Source organism: Coregonus lavaretus (genome assembly GCF_964263955.1).
Source record: "Coregonus lavaretus genome assembly, chromosome: 29".
NCBI lineage: Eukaryota > Metazoa > Chordata > Actinopteri > Salmoniformes > Salmonidae > Coregonus > Coregonus lavaretus.
This window is the reverse complement of record NC_140016.1, coordinates 9,830,927-9,850,831: the sequence shown is the minus strand read 5'-3', so window position 1 is coordinate 9,850,831 and position 19,905 is coordinate 9,830,927. Positions and strand designations below refer to the sequence as shown.

Genomic DNA, 19,905 nt, shown 5'->3' with positions numbered 1-19,905 from the left:
GGTGCCCACCTTCCACATCACCTCCCCCAACACGGGCCACGCCCTCGCCCTGCCGCCCGCCGCCGCAGCCTACCACCGGCAGGACGACCAGCCCCTGCTGAGATGCCCTCAGGTGACCATGACCCTGCCGCTACACTCACTAATGACTACACACATGGCAGAAAGCAGACATTTTTACAACTGTGATTCATGAGTCATATTTTCCACTTCCTTATCGTGTTGTTATAGACTAGAGTAGCTAGTGTACAATGATGTTAGTTGTAGACTAGAGTAGCTAGTGTACAATGATGTTAGTTATAGACTAGAGTAGCTAGTGTACAATGATGTTAGTTATAGACTAGAGTAGCTAGTGTACAATGATGTTAGTTGTAGATTAGAGTGGGTAGTGTACGATGTTAGTTGTAGACTAGAGTAGCTAGTGTGTGATGTTGTGTTTCTGAGACGGTCTCATCTCTGTTTCTGTCCCTGCAGGATGGACGGTTGTACCGGCAGCCCCGTCGCCCACGCCGACCCTACCTGACAGAGAGCACGGGCAGCCTTCCGTCCAGCCCCTACCATCTCCCTGACGACGAGGCCTACGAGACCACGCAGGAGTACGCCTCCTCACGCGAGCCAATCAGGAGCCGCCGGCGCCCTCGTCGGAACCGCCTCAACGGACACGTCTCCCAGCGTGCAATGGGCCTACGGGACTACAGCTCTCAGAGCTTCAGCCAATCAGAGGAGGAGGAGGAGGAGGAAGAGGAGGGGCACGGGGAGAGCACGCCCTTCCTCAGTATGCAGAACATGAACATGGAGCCGTGCGAACGTGGGTGCCGATCATCTACCACCCCTGGCGCCACCACTGACATACGGACTCACCGGGCGCAGGGGCGGCCAAGCACCCGCAGCAACGGACACAGTAAAAACCCCCAGTCGCGCTCCTCCAAACATGACAACGCACCCCTTTAAGACCCGCCCACATTGACCCCTGACCTCTGACCCCTGACCCCGACCCCCCTGACCCACCTAAAGACAACAGTGGAGTAGAGACATGCACCTAGGATAAATATTTTTATTTTGTATAACAGACAGATATTCTAAACAAATGAAATATTTATTTTCATTTCAGCAAAAATTGTCTACTAGCTAACAGCAAATACTTTTTTTATAGGGGAAAAATATTTATATGTAAAGTCTTTGATTTACAGCATTATGAGAGACAAAAAAAATATTCTGTGCCAATTTTTTCACGAGTTAGATAATAGAATAATATTGTGGTGCCTTTTGCTGTGTGCTGAAGCCGGAGGTCCAGTTGAGTTTTTGTAGCCTTTCTAATACAGACTCCTCATTTTATAGACCTCTTTACTTTGACTTCCTCTGATTTAGGATCTCCCTGTTTGAACTGTGATATGATTCTGTCATCATGCAATATGAATCACTCCTGTGTAAAGGTTTATGTTTACATTTATGATCCACACGCAGTTGTTTTTTCACGGGGGACATTTATCACAGACGCAACTGGATGTGGTGTCCTGTCCTGGTACAGGAAGTGATGCGCTAGTTTTTGATGAGTCGCTCCAACAAACTTACATCAGTCATTCATGTCATCATCTGTCATCGTATGTGTATTGTGATCCAAGGTACCTGCACAGGTGTTCAGGGTTTTTAAATGTGAGTGTAGTGTATGTGTGTGTGTGTGTGTCTGTGTGTGTGTACGCGTACATACGCATGCTCCATGATGAGTTGTAGTCTGCTCACAGGCACAGCAGGGGAACCCTGAGTGTGTCCATTCAGCTATGAGGGTGTGGTCACTGTTAAACTGACATACTCAACCGGCCAATCCTCATGCTGCCAGAAGCTCCATTGCACTGTAAAACTTCCTTCCATGAGCATTCATTGGCCAGGGAGCTACCAATCCAGCCTGATTCTGGCCTACATGGACTGCCCTCTCCTGTTCCTATGCCAGCAGCTTAACTAAAGCCGTACTGTGTCTCAGGACTTTCACAACCCATCAAGAAAAATACTCAATTTCCCAAGAACCACCATGGTCCATAGGCCAGATCCATTATGTCCCTCGTCCTTGTCTGTTTTCATGTGGGATGTAGTAGGGAGTTTTGGAAACTGTTGAAACTTGAAAAGAAAAGTGGGGTTTAAAAAATGCCAAAACATGCTGAAAATGTAGTTCATGTTGAGACTCTTAGATGATTGTTCTATGACAGTGTAATGACACAGGATTGTTCTGTGATGATGATGATTGCATTGGCTCATAGTGATGAAGGCACTGGTTTGCTGTTTGCTGTGACAAGTCACAAAGGTTAATTTTTGCAAAGTTTCTCTTGCGTTGACTGACTGACTGAAGTATGTTTGAGTCTATTTGGTTTGTCTTTTTTTAATCAACAGACAGTATGATATTATCGATTATTGCATCCTTTTTTGCATTCCTATACCTTTATTATTAACATACGTATGTATACCTTGCTTGGTCATATTGACTGAATGATCTGGTATGTGTCTGTCTCTGTCCGACCCCCCCCCCCCCCCCCATCTTGACTATCACATCATAGAGTATAACATAACCTATTATCATGGGACAGGTCACACTTACACAGGACAACAGCTTGTCCACTCCGCTATGGGTCACAGGCATTCCTCAGAAAGGGTTCACCTCAGAAATACTATGAGATGAAATGGACAGAGAGAGTCCTGCTCCCTAAAGGAAAAAGGAGTTAGTTTTAAATGAAAATATAAATGTGCCCCTTTACCAGTCGAGTCTCACAGGAGATGCATGTATCACAAAAAAAATAACAAAAATAAGTACCTTATAAAAATTACTACCAACTCCTTTGATGAATTCAGAGGATTATTGTCAAATATCACTTAGAGAAATACATTTTATTTTCATGGCCCAAAGTTCTGGCTAGTTTGTCTTAATATCACTGTATTCAATCTGGGATTTGCAATGTGGGATACTGCCAGTGAGGGTAGTGTGCTTCTAGAGGTAGTTGAAATGTAAAATCCCCCTTACCGCCTTCCCTTGCAACCAATCCTTCCGACCTTCCACATTTACTCTTTCACACACGCACGCACACACACACACAACCATTGTTTGTGTTTGTCCAGCAGTTGTCCTCGTCTCCTTGACGCCCCCTCCTCCCCCTCTCCTCTCACACCACCCCCCTCTCTCCTCTCACCCCACCCCCCTGCATGTCCTAGCGGTCCAGGTAGTTGGGTGCATGGAAAAAGCAGCAAGGAAATTGTTTTCCACTCAGTGAAGTGTCTTCATTTTAACATTCAGCAATAAATCCCCTTTTCTCATGTCTCCATTCTTGGGATATGCTAGAAGTCTTTTGCAAGTTTTATCAAAACATACTTGTAAAAAAGTAAAAGAAAAATCCAAACCACCTCTTCATATGAAAATAAATCTTTATTCCTACCATTTTGAAAGTGTTGTCATTCTCTGTCACAAAGTAGAGGCCTCCTCCTTCATGAGCCTCAAGGTATAAGGGTGATTCTCAAGCTTATGTCAGAAGCTGTTTTTACCTGCCTATTGATGGCTGTCTATCAAACCGATAATAATTATTCTGCCTTACACAGCCAGCAAAACAGGCTTTGAAAACGTCTATCCACTGGGTGGCAATATTTTCCTGTCTTATCTGTTCCAATAATATAAAATATACTTTATCATTGATGAACATCACATCTTTCACTTGAGCTATACCTACAACAGACTTTGTTGGGGTAAAAAGCACATGCATAAAAAAAAAACAAGTGACAGCAAGAGCAAGATATTCCCATTCTACCCATTCTTTAGGACATCTGCCTTCCTACATAAGGCCTAAGTGACCCTACAAAGGGAATGCAGAAGATTCCCTAAAGAATGTGTAGAATGAGAATGAGTCAATCGTGTTAGTTGCTGAATTCCACAATTCTTACTTCACGACCTCATCTGAAAACCTTCAGTTCAGAATGCCTCACTCTTACCATCACACACTTTTTACTCATACTTTCTACTCCAGCAAAGTATGCTGTATCTTCACACGTAACCAGTGATTGATAATGGCGCCGGAGGGGATGGCTGCCGTTTTACGGGCTCCTAACCAACTGTGCTATTTTGTGTGTTGTTTCGCATTGTTTGTAACTTATTCTTCGCGTGAAGAAAATACGGAAATACAGAGGGCGGAGATCGGGGTGCCTTGTGAGAATTCGTCGGTGAGTGGGTAATCCGCCTCTACCATCAGTTCTATTGGCCAACGTGCAATCACTGGAGAATAAACTGGATGTTCTCCGTTCGAGACTATCCTACCAACGGGACATTAAAAACTGTAATATCACCGAGTCGTGGCTGAACGACGACATGGATAATATACAGTTGGCTGGGTTTTCCGTGCATCGGCAGGACAGAACAGCTATATCTGGTAAGACGAGGTGTGGAGGTGTGTGTCTATTTGTCAATAACAGCTGGTGCGCGATGTCTAATATTAAGGAAGCCTCGAGATATTGCTCGCCTGAAGTAGAGTACCTCATGATAAGCTATAGACCACACTATCTACCAAGAGAGTTTTCATCTATATTTTTCGTAGGCATCTATTTACCACCACAAACCGATGATGGCACTAAGACCGCACTCAACAAGCTGTATAACGCCATAAGCAAACAAGAAAATGCTCATCCAGAAGCGGCGCTCCTAGTGGCCGGGGACTTTAATGCAGGCAAACTTCAATCCGTTTTACCTCATTTCTACCAGCAAATGTCTCTAAGGAAAATAAACTCTAGACCACCTTTACTCCACACACAGAGACGCATACAAAGCTCTCCCTCACCCTCCATTTGACAAATCTGACCATAATTCTATCCTCCTGATTCCTGCTTACAAGCAAAAACTAAAGCAGGAAGTACCTGTGTCTCGCTCAATACGGAAGTGGTCAGATGACGCGGATGCTACGCTACAGGACTATTTTGCTAGCACAGACTGGAATATGTTCCGGGATTCATCCAATGGCATTAAGGAGTATACCACCTCAGTCACCGGCTTCATCAATAAGTGCATTGACAACGTCGTACCCACAGTGACCGTACGTACATATCCCAACCAGAAGCCATGGATTACAGGAAACATCCGCACCGAGCTAAATATTAGAGCTGCCGCTTCAAGGCGTGGGACACTAATCCGGAAGTTTATAAGAAATCCCGCTATGCCCTCAGACGAACCATCAAACAGGCAAAGCATCAATACAGGACTAAGATTGAATCCTACTACACCGGCTCTGACGCTAGTCGGATATGGCAGGGCTTGCAAACTATTACGTACTACAAAGGGAAACCCAGCCGCGAGCTGCCCAGTGACACGAGCCTACCAGACGAGCTAAATACTTTTTATGCTCACTTCGAGGCAAGCAACACTGAAGCATGCATGAGAGCACCAGCTGTTCCGGATGACTGTGTGATCACACTCTCCGTAGCCGATGTGAGCAAGAACTTTAAACAGGTCAACATTCACAAGGCCGCGGGACCAGACGGATTACCAGGACGTGTACTCAGAGCATGTACAGACCAACTGGCAAGTGTCTTCACTGACATTTTCAACCTCTCCCTGACCGAGTCTGTAATACCTACATGTTTCAAGCAGACCACCATAGTCCCTGTGCCCAAGAAAGTGAAGGTAACCTGCCTAAATGACTACCGCCCCGTAGCACTCACGTCAGTAGCCCTGAAGTGCTTTGAAAGGCTGGTCATGGCTCACATCAACACCATCATCCCGGAAACCCTAAACACACTCCAATTCGCATACCGCCCCAACAGATCCACAGATGACGCAATCTCAATTGCACTCCACACTGCCCTTTAACAACTGCACACAAGGAACACCTACACTACCGTTCAACAGTTTGGGGTCACTTAGAAATGTCAGAACAGCGCAAACTGGCTCTAACCAGAATAGAAAGAGGAGTGGGAGGCCCCGGTGCACAACTGAGCAAGAGGACAAATACATTAGAGTGTCTAGTTTGAGAAACAGGCACCTCACAGGTCCTCAACTGGCAGCTTCATTAAATAGTACCTGTAAAACACCAGTCTCAACGTCAACAGTGAAGAGGCGACTCCGGGATGCTGACCTTCTAGGCAGAGTTGCAAAGAAAAAGCCATATCTCAGACTGCCCATCTTAATATTTTATTTTTATTGCCCAGTCTGAGAAATGGCTTTTTCTTTGCAACTCTGCCTAGAAGGTCTTCATCCTGGGGTCGCCTCTTCACTGAATCTGTGTGCCACTTCAGAGGCTACATCAGTGTGAATGATAATGTAATGTGGGTTACATGTAAAACTGAGTCAGAAAAAATATCAGATATAGAAAGAAAATCAGATTTGGGTTCTTAGGGTGGCTGTTTAAACACAGCCAGAGAGGACTCATCTCTCAGAGCAAATGGACTGTAGTGAACACACACAGTGCCTTCAGAAAGTATTTATACCCCTTGACTTATTCCACATTTTGTTGTGTTACAGCCTGAATTCAAAATGGATTAAATATATTTTTTTTTCACCCATCAACACACAATACCCCATAATGACAAAGTGAAACCATGTCTTATACGTTTTTGAAATTTGATTGAAAATGAAATACAGAAATATCTCATTTATGTACATAAGTATTCACAACCCTGTGTCAATACTTTGTAGAAGCATCTTTGGCAGCGATTACATCTGTGAGTCTTTCTGGGTAAGTCTCTAAAGTTTTCCCCACCGGGATTGTGCAACATTTGCCCATTATTCTTTAAAAAATGCTTCAAACATAGAGGTGTCCTTCCTAACTCAGTTGCCGGAGAAGAAGGAAACCGCTCATGGATTTCACCATGAGGCCAATGGTGACAGTAGTTGCCTTGTTAACCAAACAAACAGAATTGTTAACTTAGCTCATCCATCCATCAGTTCTCCTACAGTAGCTTGCTATTATGAAAATCGAATTCAACAATGCCAATAATATTTTTCATTCGACTTTTGCTTTCAAAAGCAGCTCAAACATAGAACATGTAATAATGAACTTCAAAGCCATTGAATTATACCATGCCTTATAGAGGGCTTGCAGTTGACATACGACACCTCCTGGTGGCCATGTTGGAAGACCACCGCATTAATAATTCTGACAACAACAGCCGAGTGGCTGCCCCAAAATGCATGATAACAGTGCCTAAAACGAGTTGATTCATCACCATGGTAATTTTCTGTACAGTATTTGCTGCTCTAACAAGGCAGGAAAGACAACGGGGGAAAAAATATGTTTACAAATTCCCTGCAATCATGAAACACCATTAGTAACACCAAGATAAGAGTCAAGAACTGTCAGTAAAGCAAATAAACCTTTTTGCCCGTCAAGACCTGAACCCAGACAGCTGTCAGTACAGGGTCTGCTACGATCATTTCATCACTGGTAAATCAAGTCTGATCGATTTCTAGTTTAGTTTAGCTGTTATGCTAACCAGGTGTTAACAACAACACTACGTTAGCCAAAATTAGCTAGCTAGATAGCTTGTAGTTTACCAATTAGCATGTGTCGTGTGAGTAAACATTTTTGGGGAAGCTATTTTTCACCATAAAAATTAACCTTTATAACAAAAGGATTGCATGTCTTTATCATCGCATTTTCAGACAAATGTAAGTCTACTATTCCTAATGTGATGGGTAGATTGGATAGCGATAATTTACACTATTAATAAGCGGAGTGGCATAGGTTTATAGGCTATATCTGAGATGTTTCCTTTGCAAGGGAAAATGTGGCCTTTGATAAACATTTCATGCAATTCTACTACACTTTATATGACTGGAGAAATTAGCAGAATATTTGTTAATACTACCGACACTGACAACAGATCAATAAAAATGTGCTTGTCTTGAATACAACCATGTAATCTAGGCCTATGAAAAAGGGGTCCTGGTTTAAAGGGATTCAGTTTTTGTCAAATGTATATTTTTTTGTATTTTAGCTAACCCTAACCCTTTACAGCATAGGACAAAGGCCTCAATGGGATAGGACAACCTGATGTGTTGACTATTGGTTGTTCAAGCCCAAATGACACTAAAACACCAGAATGAATTAAACACAACCGAACAATTAAGAGCCCTGATGGTATAAGTGACCTGAAGAAGTGATATTCTAACATCAGGTGTGATTTTCATTTGTTTATGTACTACTGTAGGTTCACCAGCTGACCTATATCAAGACACCCATGTCGACTGGATTCCCACTGTGAAGATGAGCAATGCTACAGCAGCATCAGTTTCTACATTTTTAGTCATTTAGCAGACGCTCTTATCCAGAGCGACTTACAGTTAGTGAGTGCATACATTTTCATACTGGCCCCCCGTGGGAATCGAACCCACAACCCTGGCGTTGCAAGCGCCATGCTCTACTACTTTGTCCTTTTCCAGATATGAAAGTAGACATCCCTCAGTTATACAAGATGGTTGTTATATGCTGTGCTTTGGTCAATCTGTTGTGCCATTTGAGTAGAGCACCTTCATCTTGTCATCATGACAAAAGTGACCCCTTAAACGGTATGAATATATAAACTGTAAATTGGAACGTGTAAAATCCTATTGTTTATGATACTGTAAACATACTGTATTTTAATAATAGGCTGTTGTATGTGTGAAATGAAAAGTATGTCATCTCTGCTTTGCCCCATTGAATAAAAAGTATTTCTTATAGCCCAACTATTTTCTTTCTTTACAATTTAAACACATTTAGCATAGACAATGTAATTGTTGTGGTAGTCTTAGGCAAATCACCTTCATTATCACAGTGGCACCTTCAAGTGCCACTCAGATCTTCTGGGAGAAAAGTATCTGGCATTGAACTTGGTAGTAGTAGTTGTGTGTATGTTTTAAGCTAAGGATCCCATCTCCTGCTTTCAGACATTTCCCCACCTAGATTACAAGGGTTGGATTTGCACCAAAAAATGTAATGTCAGCACAAGGCATGTACAACACCTAGTATAATGATTAGCCTCATATACATTGTCTACTGGTATCATTTTTAAATTGAGAACATATAGCTGAACAATATGTAAACAGTGTGTGAGTTAAGCTATTCTCTGCTTCAGATGCACAATGTCAAGGGATGCATTGCAAATGGCATTATACTGTAGGCCAGTGGTTCCCAACTCCGGTCCTCGAATACCCCCAACAGTACAGTTTTATTGTAGCTGCGGATAAGCACACCTGATTCAACTTGTCAACTAATCATCAGGCCCTAAATAAGTTGAACCAGGTATGTTTGTCTGGGGCTACAACAAAAATGTGTGCTGTTGTGGGTACTGGGGGACTGGAGTTGGGAACCGCTGCTGTAGGCCATTATCAGCTGCAAAATGGGTTCACATGGCTGATATCCTGAAAAAATTGTGACAATTAAAAATAAAACTATTTGGAGAGCTTATGACTGAACAAAGAGGTCATGATAATTTGAGAATACAACACAGAAACACAGACAAAATAAAGACAGATTCCCTTCCCATGTTTACTGAAGGATTGTGATCTGTGATTAATCAACATCAACACTAGTTCATCTTGAATAATAGTTAAGTTAACAATGAAAACAAGTTTAAACACTTAACTTCAAAGAATCAACACTTTCATATCATTTTAAAGTGTACAAGTAATCTAACTCATATGTAAAGGTTCGACATTTTAGTAAAACAAAAAAAAGTCAATACCAGAGGTTGCCAACCTCGCTCCACTGATCCCTGATCTACTGAGACTTCTGTTCCAGCCCAGCAATAGCACACTTGATTATTAACTAATTAGGTTTGATACATTTAATCAGGTGTGTTAGTGCTGGACTGGAACATAAGCCTACACACCCAGCAGGGTTGGCCTGCTCCAGTTATAATAGGTATATACATTGTGTGACTTTTAAACTATATTTGTGTTGACAAAATGTGCTAACATAATATCCATGGTATAAAGGATGTACCCTTATTCTCTGTGGACATTCATTGGGACCTCTTCATCTGCAGACTGGGTTTCAGGGCTCTCTGTATCTGAGGACAAGAAAACATCACAAAGAAACAGGCTGCATTACACTAAAATTAGACAGCACTGAATAATATGTTGCCATATCTCTCTGTCCTCAGTTTTTATCGCTAGGGTCTGGAACTGGAGACTAGTTTCATAATGTCCTCCCACAAAGTTACCTGCCCTATCCAGAGTAGCCTACTCTCCCTTCTTTGACAGCTGGAACTGCTAGCTAATCCTTTCACCCTCTTCCATGGCTGTTAGCTAGCTAGCTACCTACCTACCAACAAATGCATTTGGAATTACAACGATAAATACATCAAGATAGCTAACTAGCTAATATGAAGTTAGCACGCTAGTAATATTTAATTCACGTAGCTAGCTAGCTAACGTTATACAGTTTGTAAAGTTAGCCAACTAGTGAACATTATGTCAGCAGCTCATTTGAGTTAGCCCGCACACTAAGTTTCTGTAGCAAGCTAGCTAATAATGCATCGTTTTTTATCACTTTAAACATGTTTACTTCCTTGAATAGGTTCCCCCACTGCTTCCGTTTTCTGTGTCCTGAGAAAAACTACATAGAAAAGCTTCCAGAAGTTTCCGGTGGTAGCAAAACGCAGCCAGCCATGTGATGTGGACGATTGAAGGACTTTCAACAGACTGAATTTGGTCTTCCAACATGGGCTTGGTGCGGTTGCTAGGTGATTTGTGACGCAACAGCAAGACCTCTATAGGGAAATAAAGCATGCTCTAGAATGCCCTTCAAGCCAATCAGAAACGAGTAGTCAACAACGCCATGGTATAAACTTCTGATAACAAACCATTGATCTGTGTTAGATCAAGGTGAAACTGGGAAAATATTGAGAACATTTAATTTTTTATAGCGTTCTCTTTCAGCTTGGTATTTGTTTGGGGTGGGCTACAGTGGAAGTATTACCCTCTGTAGCTCAGCTGGTAGAGCACGGCGCTTGTAACGCCAAGGTAAGTCGCTTTGGATAAAAGCGTCTGCTAAATGGCATATTATTATTATTATTATAAGTATTACCAAGTTCAAAGTGTGTGGTTTACATGAGAAAATAGACATGGTCAACTTGTTGACTCTTTAAATCAAATCAAATCAAATTGTATTTGTCACAAACAGGTGTTTAGCAGATGTTATAGCAGGTGTAGCGAAATGCTTGTGCTTCTAGCTCCCACAGTGCAGTAATATCTAACAATTTCACAACAAATACCCAATACACACAAAACTAGCAAGGAATAGGATTTAAGAATATATACATGTATGGACAAGCAATGACAGAGCGGCATGGACTAAGATACAGTAGAATATTATAGAATAGAATGCAGTATATACATATGAGATGAGTAGTGCAAGATATGTAAACATTATTAAAGTGACTAGTGTTCCATTTCTTAAAGTGGCCAGTGATTTCAATAGGCAGCTTTATGTGAAATTCCATGTATTATAGTAGATTATAAACTGGGTGGTTAAAACCCTGAATGCTGATTGGCTGACAGCTGTGGTATATCAGACCGTATATCATGGGTATGACAAAACAATTTTACTGCTCTAATAATGTTGGTAACCAGTTATAATCGCAATAAGGCACCTCAGGGGTTTGTGGTATATGGCCAATATACCACGGCTAAGGGCTGTATCCAGGGACTCCGCATTGCGTCTTGCAAAGAACAGCCCTTAGCCGTGGTATATTGGCCATATACCACACCCCCTCGGGCCTTATTGCTTAAGTACCACAGTATGAGTCATAATACCCATAAAACCTAGCGGCCAAACACGGAAATGGTTCCAATCGTTTTTCCACCATTCCCCATAGGGGATTTTAGAAACATGTCAAATAAGGGCTGTGTTTCGTGTAGGCCTACCCTGGCGTGACGTTTTGATAACTTCTGTCAATCTCTCTCGGACAAGGTGACTTTTATCAATATATTTCCCTGTATTTAGCTGCTAATGTGGCTATCATACATAAGTACAAATGCCTGTCTCAAGCTTCACATCACTCAACAGGGCCATGATGATCTGGACGAGACTGACAAATCGAGGGAAAGGTAAGAATCTCGTGATAAAAGAAAAAAAAACTGAACCAACACTTGCGCTTGACTCCCCCTTCTAGCTCTGACTTTGCTGATAGCTTGTTTATTGAGGAAAAGTGTACTTACTATGCCTGTGATATGTGGTTGTCCCACCTAGCTACAGTATCTTAAGATGAATGCACTAACTGTAAGTTGCTCTGGAGAAGTGCGCCTGCTAAATGACTCAAATGTAAATGTAAAAATGATTAACTATCTAATGTTAGCTATATTTAGTAATGAATAAATTGGCTAAAGTTTAAATTGACAATTCTGTGAACTGGCTTGGGCAAGTTTTAAACGTACACAATACCTGTTAAATCGCTAGCTTATGGTTAGATAGTTAGCAACATTAGACTGGCTAGATGGCTACATTAGCTGTCTATTTGTCTAGCCATTTAAATGCATGAGAAATTAATAAAAACGAGTTTAGCTTTATTTGGCATTTATGAATCAACAGTCTAGCTTGCTAGTTAACTAGCTAGCTAACTTAGATGGTGAAGCTAGGGCTAGGCATTCTTGATCATTATATTTTTACATTTTTAGTCATTTAGCAGACGCTCTTATCCAGAGCGACTTACAGTTAGTGAGTGCATACATATTCATACTGGCCCCCCGTGGGAATCGAACCCACAACCCTGGCGTTGCAAACGCCATGCTCTAAATGTTTGTGTCTGTGGGTGAGGGGTGGGTAGCCTAATTCAAGTACTACTTGACTTGTAGCTACCCTAGCTAGCTGTATTATTTTGGTCTGGTTTTTTGAGAGGTTTCAGAGATGGTCTGATTAGCATCCTCTCTTGATTCAACAGTGTGTTTACTTTACTGTGGGAAGACATTGATCTGTTTGCTGTTACCCTCTATAGCTAGTAGGCAAGGTTATGTAACCTTATTTAGTCCTACCTGGTATGATGGGTTTTAAATTAATTGGTATTCACATGTTTATTTTTGAGTTAGAATTAGTCATGTTATTGATGCCAAATTGCAAACCTTATTTGCACCTTCTCTATTCCAGAACCAATGGGTGTGCCTGAGTCTTATCACCTCTCAACTAGGTCAGCTGTTTCAACCTGGAACACTATTCTCATGCTTTGTTTTTATTTTATTTTATTTATTTCACCTTTATTTAACCAGGTAAGCCAGTTGAGAACAAGTTCTCATTTACAACTGCGACCTGGCCAAGATAAAGCAAAGCAGTGCGATAAAAACAACAACACAGAGTTACATATGGGGTAAAACAAAACATAAAGTCAAAAATACCACAGGAAATATATATACAGTGTGTGCAAATGTAGCAAGTTATGGAGGTAAGGCAATAAATAGGCCATAGTGCAAAATAATTACAATTAGTATTAACACTGGAATGATAGATGTGCAAATAGAGATACTGGGGTGCAAATGAGCAAAATAAATAACAATATGGGGATGAGGTAGTTGAGTGGGCTAATTTCAGAAGGGCTGTGTACAGGTGCAGTGATCGGTAAGGTGCTCTGACAACTGATGCTTAAAGTTAGTGAGGGAGATAAGAGTCTCCAGCTTCAGAGATTTTTGCAGTTCGTTCCAGTCATTGGCAGCAGAGAACTGGAAGGAATGGCGGCCAAAGGAGGTGTTGGCTTTGGGGATGACCAGTGAGATATACCTGCTGGAGCGCATACTACGGGTGGGTGTTGCTATGGGGACCAATGAGCTAAGATAAGGCGGAGATTTGCCTAGCAGTGATTTGGCAACGAATATGTAGTGAGGACCAGCCAACAAGAGCGTACAGGTCACAGTGTTGGGTAGTGTATGGGGCTTTGGTGACAAAACTGATGGCACTGTGATAGACTACATCCAATTTGCTGAGTAGAGTGTTGGAGGCTATTATGTAAATGACATCGCCGAAGTCAAGGATCGGTAGGATAGTCAGTTTTACGAGGGCATGTTTGGCAGCATGAGTGAAGGAGGCTTTGTTGCGAAATAGGAAGCCAATTCTAGATTTAACTTTGGATTGGAGATGCTTAATGTGAGTCTGGAAGGAGAGTTTACAGTCTAACCAGACACCTAGGTATTTGTAGTTGTCCACATACTCTAGGTCAGACCCGTCGAGAGTAGTGATTCTAATCGGGTGGGCGGGTGCCAGCAGCGTTCGATTGAAGAGCATGCATTTAGTTTTACTAGTGTTTAAGAGCAGTTGGAGGCTATGAAAGGAGTGTTGTATGGCATTGAAGCTCGTTTGGAGGTTTGTTAACACAGTGTCCAATGAAGGGCCAGATGTATACAAAATGGTGTCGTCTGAGTAGAGGTGGATCTGAGAGTCACCAGCAGCAAGAGCGACATCATTGATATACACGGAGAAAAGAGTCGGCCCAAGAATTGAACCTTGTGGCACCCACATAGAGACTGCCATAGGTCCAGACAACAGGCCCTCCGATTTGACACATTGAACTCTATCTGAGAAGTAGTTGGTGAACCAGGCGAGGCAGTCATTTAAGAAACCGAGGCTATTTAGTCTGCCAATAAGAATGCAGTGGTTGACTGAGTCGAAAGCCTTGGCCAGGTCGACGAAGACGGCTGCACAGTACTGTCTATTATCGATCGCGGTTATAATATTGTTTAGGACCTTGAGTGTGGCTGAGGTGCACCCATGACCAGCTCGGAAACTGGATTGCATAGCGGAGAAGGTACGGTGGGATTCGAAATGGTCGGTGATCTGTTTGTTAACTTGGCTTTCAAAAACTTTCGAAAGGCAGGGCAGGATGGATATAGGTCTGTAACAGTTTGGATCTAGAGTGTCACCCCCTTTGAAGAGGGGGATGACCGCGGCAGCTTTCCAATCTCTGGGGATCTCAGACGTTACGAAAGAGAAGTTGAATAGGCTAGTAATAGGGGTTGCGACAATTTCGGCAGCTATTTTTAGAAAGAAAGGGTCCAGATTTTGCAGCTCTTTCAGAACATCAGCTGTCTGAATTTGTGTGAAGGAGAAGCGGGGGGGCATGGGCAAGTTGCAGCGGAGGGTGCAGAGCTGGTGGCCGAGGTAGTGGTAGCCAGGTGGAAAGCATTGGCCAGCCGTAGCAAAATGCTTGTTGAAATTCTCGATTATTGTAGATTTATCGGTGGTGATAGTGTTTCCTAGCCTCAGTGCAGTGGGCAGCTGGGAGGAGGTGCTCTTATTCTCCATGGACTTTACAGTGTTCCAAAACTTTTTGGAGTTAGTGCTACAGGATGCAAATTTCTGTTTGAAAAAGCTAGCCTTTGCTTTCCTAACTGCTTGTGGATATTGGTTCCTAACTTCACTGAATAGTTGCATATCGTGGGGGCTATTCGATGCTAATGCAGTACGCCACAGGATGTTTTTGTACTGGTCAAGGGCAGTCAAGTCTGAGGAGAACCAGGGGCTATATCTGTTCTTAGTTCTGAATTTTTTGAATGGGGCATGCTTATTTAAGATTGAGAGGAAAACACTTTTAAAGAACAACCAGGCATCCTCTACTGACGAAATGAGATTGATATCCATCCAGGATACCTGGGCCAGGTCAATTAGGAAGGCCTGCTCGCTAAAGTGTTTTAGGGAGCGTTTGACAGTGATGAGGGGTGGTCGTTTGACCGCGGACCCGTTACGGTCGCAGGCAATAAGGCAGTGATCGCTGAGATCCTGGTTGAAGACAGCGGAGGTGTATTTAGAGGGTAAGTTAGGCAGGATGATATCTATGAGGGTGCCCATGTTTATGGATTTAGGGTTGTACCTGGTAGGTTCCTTGATAATTTGTGTGAGATTGAGGGCATCTAGTTTGGATTGTAGGATGGCTGGGGTGTTAAGCATATCCCAGTTTAGGTCACCAAGCAGTACGAACTCTGAGGATAGATGGGGGGCAATCAATTCACATATGGTGTCCAGGGCACAGCTGGGGGCTGAGGGGGGTCTGTAGCAAGCGGTAACAGTGAGAGACTTATTTCTGGAAAGGTGGATATTTAGAAGTAGGAGCTCAAACTGTTTGGGCACAGACCTGGATAGTATGATAGAGCTCTACAGTAGATTGCAACTCCACCCCCTTTGGCAGTTCTATCTAGACGGAAAATGTTGTAGTTGGGGATGGACATTTCTGAATTTTTGATGGCCTTCCTAAGCCAGGATTCAGACACTGCTACAACATCAGGGTTGGTGGAGTGTGCTAACGCAGTGAATAACTCAAATTTAGGAAGGAGGCTTCTGATGTTAACGTGCAGAAAACCAAGGCTTTTATGGTTACAGAAGTCAACAAATGATAACTCCTGGGGAGTAGGAGTGATACTGGGGGCTGCAGGGGTTAGCCTCTACATCACCAGGGGAACAGAGGAGGACTAGAATAAGGATACTGCTAAAGGCTTTAAGAACTGGTCTTCTAGTGCGTTGGGTACAGAGAATAAAGGGGGCAGATTTCCGGGCATTGTAGAATAGATTCAGGGCATTATGTACAGACAAGGATATGGAAGGATATGAGTACAGTGGAGGTAAACCTAAGCGTTGGGTAACAATGAAAGAGATAGCATCACTGGAGGCACCGATTGAGCCGGTCTCGGCGAGTATGGGGGGTGGAACACAGGAGCTATTTGAGGCAGTTTGAGAATGCCTTGGGGTTCTATATTGAAATTGTATAATAAGAACTAACTGAAACAGCAATAGGCAAGGCATATTGACATGGGAGAGAGGCATAAAGCAATCACAGGTGTTATTAGAGAGAGCTAAGACAACAACTGGTAATGGCGATGAAAGTTTGGGCTGAGGCTAAACAGATAAACAGGACAGGGTACCGTGTAAAGGAACAGTCCAGCAGGCATCAGCTGTGCAGCTGAGTGATCATTATGTGCAGTGAACAGCAATATGTGAGTCCGAGAGCAGTTTGAATTGGTGCTAAAGCACAGCGAGCAGGAAGCACGGCTGTTGTTTGCTTGTGCTAGCGGGCCGGGGCTAGCAGATGGATCTTCGTGGTCGTCGCACGGGAAGCCTGTTGAAACCACAGACGATTACGTCGGCAGACCAGTCGTGATGGATCGGCGGGGCTCCGCGTCGACTCTAGGAGGTCCTGTCCGGTTGACAGAGAGGTAGATAGCCGGGAGATGTGCCGGACTCGAGGCTAGCTCAAGGCTGATTAGCCAACAACAACATCCATTTGGTTGCAGCTAGCTAGTTGCGATGATCAGGTGTTAAAGGTCCAGTGATTTAGTGATTCCGGCAGAAAATCCGATATGTTCTGGGTCGATAACGCGCTGTGCAGACAGTGCAGACTGGCCGATAATAGTCCAGGCTAGAGCTGGCTGGTAGGTAGTGCAGGCCACGGACAATGGTGAAAAACCGCTAACGGTGGCTAATAGCAAGTAGCTAGTTAGCTTGCTACTCCCGTCCGGTAGACAGAGGTAGATAGCCGGGATATGGGCCTGGCTGAAGGCTAACTGGTGCTTGCTTCGGGGGCAGTGGTGATTAGCCTACAGCAACGTCCATTCGGTTGCGGCTAGCTAGTTGCGATCCGGTGTTAGGGTCCAGTGATTCAGTTATTCCGGCAGAAAATCCGATGTTCTGGGTGAAAACCGCTAACGCTGGCTAATAGCAAGTAGCTAGTTAGCTGGCTAGCTAGTTTCAACTGGAGATTCTAGATAAAAGTGAGTAAATAATAGAATCCGTTCCACATTGAGTGAGGCGGGTTGCAGGAAAGTATATTTAGTAGAAGGATGAAAAGTGTGATAGGGAAATATATATGAAAAATACAAAAAAATACAAAAAACTGCCTATTTACACGGACACACAACAAAGAACACGACCGCACGCTACGCCATCTTGTTTCAGTCATTGCAGGAATTCCTGAAGAGCAGGAGTGTGTGAAGGGTTTTGTCCCAGCCCAGCTTTAACACCAGACTTAAATAATCAAAATAACGAATCACTGCGATAGGCTATGATTTGTAATTAGGTATGAGCTGGGTTGGAACAAAAGCTTATACACACGCCTGCCATTCAGATCTGGAGCTGTCTCTACTTATTATTATTCTGTACAGTGGGTACAATTGGAGCTCATGCTCCACTCTCAAGTTGAATCTGAACTTGTTGACTGATGCCAAGACGGCGGCTGCTAAGAAGAAGGGAGCAGCTGCAGACCAGAAGACATCAGCCAAGGCAGCACTGGTCCACACCTACCCTGTCTTGTCGGGTGAGTAGTAGTATGTGCCTTTAGGTACCTCTCCATGTGTAGGCTATTGTATGGCCTGTGTGGTACAGTCTTTCGTATGTGTAGTAGCATCATGTTGCAAAGTTTATCATTTCTGTCAACTTTTGAATTCAATCTAAGCCACAGATTGTTAACTTCCTCCATTTTGTACTTTACCTTTATAGACGCAGACCCGAAGACATTCAAGCAGGACTTTGAGAGCAAGCATCCCAAGTCAATGGTCCCAGTACTGGTTGATGTGCACGCCTAAGTGACTACACACACTTAAATTGAGTTTCTTCCATCATTCACACACAGTAGACATAGTGTAAACCACCATGTTGTCAACAAAATGCTGTCCTCAATGCTTAAGTTGTATTGTGTATGGCTCAATTTGTTAAAATGCTGGGATCACTCATCGTCTTTAATGTTGTGATTCACAGACTAACGATGACCACGATTTGAATGCTGCAACTGAGACGGAATGACGTCAAGGGACACACGCTGAGACCCCGAGTATGACTGGACATGGCCTGGATATTTGTGACAATTACCTAAAAGGGGTGCAGAAGCACACCAGCACCCAATTTTATTTTTATTCCATGGCCAACCACCCCTCTAGCTACCCCTTATTTCACACTATGCCTTTTATGCCCCATGGTCACTCAACTTCTAACACTTTGGAACTCTCCATCTTATCTGAATTATATAAACCCACCCTACCTTCACCAAATTTCCCCATGCTGCGTCCTTCACTTGTTCTTCTCCTGATTTGATAACATCTAGACTCAGTAACACTTTTAAAAGTGTTGTAGTGTACTGTTTTTGCTACCTTTTCTTCACCTGTGTAATGTTGTCCTCCACCTGCTTATTCTGGGGTTGAGACTGAATGCTTTGGTAAATGTGCTGCTCCCAATTGACAGCAGCAACATGAAGCTGTTAAAGGGTAACTCTCAACCCCAATTTCAGCCTTTGCCCAACCCCTTAAAAGTTTTAACAAGTGCTTTCAGGTGAGACGTTTTGGGTGAAGGGAATAGCTCATAAATATCAATTTTGGGGGTAGGTAAATGTAGTTGTACCTGATCTCAACACTTTCGCACTAAAGCATACAGTACTTACCAGAAGTCCACTGATCATTGAATTACAGTGGGGGAAAAAAGTATTTAGTCAGCCACCAATTGTGCAAGTTCTCCCACTTAAAAAGATGAGAGAGGCCTGTAATTTTCATCATAGGTACACGTCAACTATGACAGACAAATTGAGATTTTTTTTCTCCAGAAAATCACATTGTAGGATTTTTAATGAATTTATTTGCAAATTATGGTGGACAATAAGTATTTGGTCACCTACAAACAAGCAAGATTTCTGGCTCTCACAGACCTGTAACTTCTTCTTTAAGAGGCTCCTCTGTCCTCCACTCATTACCTGTATTAATGGCACCTGTTTGAACTTGTTATCAGTATAAAAGACACCTGTCCACAACCTCAAACAGTCACACTCCAAACTCCACTATGGCCAAGACCAAAGAGCTGTCAAGGGACACCAGAAACAAAATTGTAGACCTGTACCAGGCTGGGAAGACTGAATCTGCAATAGGTAAGCAGCTTGGTTTGAAGAAATCAACTGTGGGAGCAATTATTAGGAAATGAAAGACATACAAGACCACTGATAATCTCCCTCGATCTGGGG

At 43.0% G+C, this 19,905-nt stretch overlaps 2 protein-coding genes across 2 annotated transcripts in view; both read left to right on the top strand.

The window, feature by feature from the left end:
* The window catches only part of LOC311105329 (pro-neuregulin-2, membrane-bound isoform-like), a gene marked incomplete at both ends in the record, with an annotated part of 75,257 nt that extends 74,309 nt beyond the window's left edge, over positions 1-948 (top strand). The window contains 2 exons of the mRNA XM_084147447.1: positions 1-112; positions 472-948. The exon at positions 1-112 is cut by the window's left edge and continues 72 nt beyond it. Of these exons, the coding sequence (XP_084003573.1) occupies positions 1-112; positions 472-948 (589 nt within the window). The remainder of the gene's footprint in view (positions 113-471) is intronic.
* Positions 949-10,837: 9,889 nt separating this feature from the next.
* On the top strand, positions 10,838-19,362 carry LOC311105340 (zinc finger protein 706-like). Its single transcript, XM_084147460.1, has 6 exons — positions 10,838-10,960; positions 12,006-12,046; positions 13,080-13,119; positions 18,068-18,219; positions 18,402-18,487; positions 18,660-19,362. Exons 2-5 carry the CDS (start codon positions 12,010-12,012, stop codon positions 18,485-18,487), a joined length of 315 nt encoding a protein of 104 aa, XP_084003586.1. The 5' UTR covers positions 10,838-10,960; positions 12,006-12,009; the 3' UTR covers positions 18,660-19,362.
* Positions 19,363-19,905: the final 543 nt, after the last annotated feature.